This window comes from Maylandia zebra, linkage group LG1 (assembly GCF_041146795.1).
Source record: "Maylandia zebra isolate NMK-2024a linkage group LG1, Mzebra_GT3a, whole genome shotgun sequence".
NCBI classification, from domain to species: Eukaryota; Metazoa; Chordata; class Actinopteri; order Cichliformes; family Cichlidae; genus Maylandia; species Maylandia zebra.
In genome coordinates, this window is record NC_135167.1 from 12263381 (window position 1) to 12269953 (window position 6573).

Below are 6573 nucleotides of genomic sequence, written 5' to 3' on the forward strand. Positions count from 1 at the left end.
TAATGCTGAGCTAAGCAAACATTCCTGGGAGTTGTGGCTCACACACACACAAACAAACATGCAGACATACCAGGAGCTGCTGTCCGTACACAAACACATGATTCTTGGCAATGTCTACACGGTCCCAGGCCAAAGTCAGGACCAGCTGATCGAAGGCAGATGCGTTTGTGCCTGAAACACACAGGTAAAGCTATGTATAAACACACAGAAACACATTACTTCACAGGCAACTAAAGCCTTATTAACTGTGTATTTCCTGTTAGCCAACACACAGGATTAGAGGGCATTAGCAGAGCATGTCCAGCACAGTAATACAGTCAATTACACACTAATACAGCTACAGAGCAGATTAGACTACAAAGTAGATCCCGCTCAGTCCACTGGTCTCTTCTACACTAATCTACCTGATTGTACTTTAGGAGCCATCTGAATCGAATGGTCATGACCACAGTACACATAATTTATGCTGTCTGGATGTAAAAAAGGAAAGTAAGTTCTTCAATCTGAGGTCATTTTCCCTGATCTTTTTGTTTGCGTCTCATTTTACCTGCAAATGGAAAGTGAAAAAGGAAGCAAATGTGCAAAAATAACTCTTACTTTTTCATGCTTCCATCAAGTAATTAGTCTAATCTGCACAGGTTTCTGGATGGAACCATTTACACTCTTATGCTACGTTTGATTGAAATTAGTCTTTAGGTTAAAAAAAACAAACAAAGGAAGAATGGTGCCCATTAACAATACCTAAATATATGTATAAGAGACAATCTATATCTCATTAGAAAACTCAAGGATCTCTGAAGAAACCCCAATATTTTTTAAAAGCAAAAAAGTGGTTGCACCCCAGGATCTTTTTAAGGGTGAGCTAGTATTGTACTATGAAAACAGCACCTGAGACTGACAAATATTTGCCTAAGTGGATATTTAAGCCACAGCCCTCAACTTTTATCTTCTGAACATGCTTAACCCCATTCACGTGTTTTGTTAAGAGAAAAAGACTGCTTGCGTTTTAATTTAACAACATTTTAACTATATTATTCTCCTATACAATTTTACAATAAAAAGATTCAAAGAATAATGGCAGGACATAATAAAAAGTTTTTTTTAAATAGGATACAGAGAAGGGTGGGATACAGCTGTGAGAGACAGAGCTCAGTGATTGTTGGAATAAGGAGGCCATGTGAATGTGAGCAACATGATCTCCTCAGAGCTGAAAGAAAAGGGCACACTGGGGGGAACTAGGTTCTCAAAGCATATCTATATCAGAAAAACAACATTACCAAGTCTTGAAATCTTAAGCTTCAAATGCCAATGGCTATAGTGTATGAACAAACTGAATCAACTTTACATGACTTTCTTTTTTGGCTCCTTTATTAAAGAAAATGAGAGGATAAAAGGTTCAGAGAAAATGAATCCACTAACCTTGGAGTAAGGCCCTTAGAATGGCTACATCAATATCTTGATGTTCCTCAGAACTGATGTGAAACACAGTGATCTTTAAAAAAAACAAACAACACAAAAAACACTTATAATAAGGCTCCCACAGACATTATCCACATGGTTGAAGCTGAAATCATAACACCCCCCCCCCCCAAAAAAAAAAAAAAAAATCCACTATTTAGAAAAATCAGCAGTTGTCACCAATATGCAAGAAGGCAGATTTTACATCCACAATTTTGTTGTACAAGTACAATGACAATAAAAAGCTATTCTTTTCTAATCTATTCTATTCTACAACATTATATCCACAGTCGTCTCTGCATTAGTGTGCTGTTTGGCTCAGGAGGTTAAGAGGATTTCAATCAGGTAGAGGTAACAGAGAAGTGTATCAGAAGAGATGTGAAATATAATACAATTTGCACCAGCATTTGTGCTCATTATCTCTCTCAATCCATCTCTACAAAGAAACACAAAATCCTTATTTTTAGGCTCAAATAACCTTCTCTTCTCTTATGTCTTTATTGTCCAGTACCAATCAAAATCTATAAGTGTAATTACAAATAAAGGTCTCGATGTCCTACTTTTATTTTATTTTATTTCTTAATTATGAAAGTAAAAACTTTTACTGATTTAGATCAATTTTAAGTAAAACTGTGCAATTGCCAAAAATTAGATTCAATTCTATTTTTTTCATAGCTGTTGGAAGACATATGATTCTGATATGGATTAATTGTTATGCCTTTTGTCTTTCTTTTCCTGGAGAGTGCTTCTGCTCTTCTCTTTAACCTCAAAGTTGTAATTCATTCAGTTTTGAAACCAATTCTGCTATTTAGGAAGACTCGTGTTTAAAAAAAAAAGTAAGATCTATCAAAAGTTGAGTTTTATCGCAGTTTTAAGGATATCAAAATGTAAACAAACAGAACGAAAGAAGAACAAAATACAAGGTTATACGCCACAAATTACTGGTAAGGTTATGCTTTTGCTTGCATCTCTCAAACCCTTCCTCGGTGGTGTGTCTTTCTGTCAAGGTAAAGTTTCAGCTTTGTTTGGGTGGGGAGGCCCATGGTATCATACTTTGAAAACCCCCTGTTTAGGTTGAAATCTAAACCACCTTCTTTCACAATTTCTGGTGCTTTTAGTTTTTATACATTTCTGTTTAGTCCCTCTGAACTTCCCAAATCACTGTCACTGTGGGAGAAAATGAGTGAATATAAATAAGAATTAAGAGCAACTAAATGTGATTAAGAAAGTGAAAGTTTACCAGTTCTTTGCTCTTCATGCACTCCATCAGAGTCTGAAAGAGATGGATTGCTTCACCTTGGCTGAAGTTGAAGGTTTTCTTGATGGTTGCAATAATGTCTGTTTCCACTCCATCAGGGAGGCCGCTGTTGAAAAGTTAAACTGCTAAAATACACAGCTATAAAATGCTTTATGGGTTTGATTCCATCATATTACCCATATAACACTTGTTTAGCAATATTAATATGATTGTGTTTTAGGGTTGCATGAAGTTCTAGACTAGTACTGGTGAAAGAAGGAACAATTTATCCAAAGCGCTACACAAATGTCTTGTCTTAATGTTGTGATACACTACTCCTTTTGTCCTAGGAAAACAAATAGATCCTTAATAATGAATAAACTAAAGATGAACCTTTTCAGCCATATTTTTATGCTTTGAATGCACTCCAGTGGCACTGCATGATAAAAAATACTTTTTCAGTCCTATACTTCGCCTTGGAGCAACCCCTTATTTCATCCTAGTGTTTCTCAAACTGTGGGGCAGATCCCACTGGTGGATCACAGAGAGGCAAGTGTAAAATATGAAGTAAACTATGACTTTTTAATTTTAAGGGAAAATGAGAAACACTCGTTTTAAATAGTCTCAGGAGCTCGTCTCTGCTTTTACGATTGATATGGTTCTGTTTGGTTTATCAAATGGTGACCAGGTTGAACTGAAGCCCAAATGGGAGATTTAAAGTATATTTGGGCCCTATTCATAAGGGGAGAGAGGAGCAAAGAGATTTAGAGACAGAGTGGTGCTGCGTCTGCAATAATGTAAATGCTGTACTGGTGTGCCATGGTGACAAGAAAGCTGTGCATGAAAGTGAAGCTGTTAATTTACTGGCCCTTCTACGTTCCCATCTTCAGAAATAACATTTCCTGTTCCAATAACATAAATAATAAGCTTAAACACCATGTTTAAATACTGCAGTTCTACAATCACTTCATGTATTTTAATACTATTTTGCAAATGTCTTTTTTTCTTTATTTTATTACATATTCTACCTCATATACTCAATTTAATTTCACTTCAAATCATCAAACAAGTCCTATTCTTATTGTAAAACCCAATGCTACTGACATATACATATCTCTTGTGTTTCATAAAAATGCCTGAATGTTTGTGTGAACGGAGCTATTTACAAGTCGGAAATAGATGTCAGAAATAAATAAAAGCCACAAAAAGTATTGTTATCAAAACAAAGTTAAAAGAAAGACAAAAAGGAAGGAAAAATTGTGTCAATTAAAGCAGCAAATTATTTAGCAATAACAGTATCATGATTCAGAAATAGTCTCACTTAGACAACTTTGAAGATTTTAAATGCACACTGGAAGTTAGAGCTGGGCGATAGAACGATAACGATATGTATCGCGATATAACTTTTTCTCGATAGAAAAATTAAACTATTGCGATAGACCTCGCCGCTCTTGTCCTCTTAAAAAAAGAAAGAAAAAAAGAACAGCCAATCCAAATTACGTAGCGCAGAGCTGAACCAATCACAGCCGCAGCGTCACGTCACGTGACTTGTTACGTACAGCACAAGTGCCGAGCCGCACATGTGTATTTGTTTGGGAAGCAGCCAGCCACCGTACCGCCCGGGTAATGGAGGAAATGAGTGTGCCGACTAGAAAAATCAACCGAGCGTGACCGAAGGTTACCGAAGAGAAAACAGATGATGGTTCCAATGCCGGAGAGATTGTCGAACGGAAGAGCCATAGAAGTTCCGTAGTGTGAAGGTATTTCGGCTATTTCAAGTCTGACAAAAAACAGAGTAGCGTGCACTGTAAATTGTGCCGAAAACAAGTCTGGAAATACAATAAACTGGTGCATGCGCTACGTCCACACGTACCCGGGTATTTTTGAAAATGCAGATTTTTCTATGCGTTTGCACCTTTCGTCCACACGTAAACGGCGTTTTTGGTCACTGAAAACGAAGATTTTTGAAAACTCCGTTTTTGCATTTACGTGTGGACCAGAAAAACGGAGAAAACGCAGCGTCAAATGTGTGCGCATTTTTTGACGTCACACTGTGCGCCACGTTATTGTTTCAGTGAAATGAATTTCTACAATACGGTTACTGTTAATTCTACTCTCTGCAGTGTTTAAATGCTTACATATACACACAGTTACTGTCACTCCACACATACGACTCGGTTCTGCTTCTATGCCCCAGCTTTGTTTCCTTTTTCCCACCGAGGCTTCTAGACTTCTGATTGGCCAACATTTCGGCACGGTTAGGAATCTAGCGCCACCTGCTGCTTTGGCATGTTCATAGCAGCGTTTTCCTTCATTTCTGCCTTTATGTGTGGACGGGATTATTTTTTAAAACGAAAACGGAAAATCTCCGTTTTCAAAAATACCCGTGTACGTGTGGACGTAGCCTCAGTCTCTGACTGGAAGCGCTAATTCGTCATTCGGCTTTTGTCAGACTAAAGTAACTGTTAAAACTGTTTGAAAAGCTAAGCTATACAACAAGGAGAGATTGAGAATTTCCTTTTAGTTCTCAGTTTATTTGATATTGACAAAAGTTAGTCAGTTTTGTCTGTTCTTCTGTAAAACAAACTAAGATTTATTTTTAGAATTAATATTTTGTTTCTAAGTGGAATTGACAATTTAGTAGTCTGTTTCGTTTGTACTATTTTGAAACTTAAACGCTTTAGCGGCTGCCTTTTGTGCAGTTTGCAATATTTGCCTTTATTTATCTGAAAAGGTCTCATGTTCCTTAAGTACATCTACCCTGTTGAACTTATTATGGGAAATAAATATTTAAATAAAAACAAGCTGCTGATTATTTCACATTTTACTTGTGAGCAACGGCACATTTAAATCTTAGAAATATAGTTATTTGGCTTATATCGTGATAGATATCGTTATCGCCTGAAATGAAAAAAACATATCGTGATATGAAAAAAATCTTATATCGCCCAGCTCTAATGGAAGTTTTAATAAAATGACTGAAATCCTTCAACTTTCTTTGGTTGCATATAGGGTTCCTCAGCATTTGCGGTTTACTGTTAAGTTTTGCTTTTCATATCTAAAATTTAAGTTGAAATTTTAATTTTTATCCAGTAAATTCTACTGTTGGCAAATTTTGGTTGTTTTCATGGCATCAGTGAATGTTCATCCTACCCGCCCTCCTCGGTTTGCTTGTGGACGTAGGCCAATATGTCAGCAGCTCTGCCGGTCCCCTCACACACCACCACTGGGACAGGAGGACTCTCCTGAAGGTACTCCAGCACAGTCAGGATCACATTGGGACCACCCTCAAAGATCAAGGCTACGACAGGAACCCCTTGACCAATTCCTTGGGGGAAAAAAACAAAAATAAATAATGAATATGCATCAGATAATTATGTTACTTAAAATAACTCCCTTTTATTTCAATCTGATTTGAGTGAAACAACTTCAAAAGACTGACAGTTTTACAGGTACTGACATGATATTTGCCAAGAAAATTTAAGAATTTTCTTTTGTTTTTACAGTTTAGAGTCCATCCATTATCTTCCGTGGGGGGCTGGAACCTAACAAAGCCTATCCCAGCTACCGTAGGGTGAATTTCACCTAAACTAAAAACATTTCCAGGTTCCATTTGATCTCATATTTTGTCAAAATGAACACAAACAATATTCTTGTGTGCTGAGCAAAAGCACAAAACAACAAGGCAGATGTGGAAAAAATTTAGAATTTAAAAATTTGCCTCAAAGAGCAAGTTTCGGTTTACTTTAACTGCTTAAAGGACATTTGGAAATTAATAAGAAACTATCTAAGCAAGATTAGAGTGGAAAGTGAGGATCCTGTGATATATGACACGAAAGAAGCCAGCAGGCTTGATCAGGCAGAAACAGGGAAAGAAG

General features: G+C 36.8%; 1 protein-coding gene across 4 annotated transcripts in view; it reads right to left on the reverse strand.

Moving 5' to 3' along the window:
- The window catches only part of trpm7 (transient receptor potential cation channel, subfamily M, member 7), a 73479-nt gene that overhangs the window by 25256 nt on the left and 41650 nt on the right, over positions 1 to 6573 (reverse strand). For all 4 annotated transcript variants that reach the window (XM_004539603.3, XM_076880054.1, XM_076880004.1 and 1 more), the window contains exons 8-11: positions 5849 to 6023; positions 2699 to 2822; positions 1420 to 1492; positions 71 to 171 (exon numbers count right to left, since the gene is read on the reverse strand). In XM_004539603.3, the coding sequence (XP_004539660.2) occupies positions 71 to 171; positions 1420 to 1492; positions 2699 to 2822; positions 5849 to 6023 (473 nt within the window). The remainder of the gene's footprint in view (positions 1 to 70; positions 172 to 1419; positions 1493 to 2698; positions 2823 to 5848; positions 6024 to 6573) is intronic.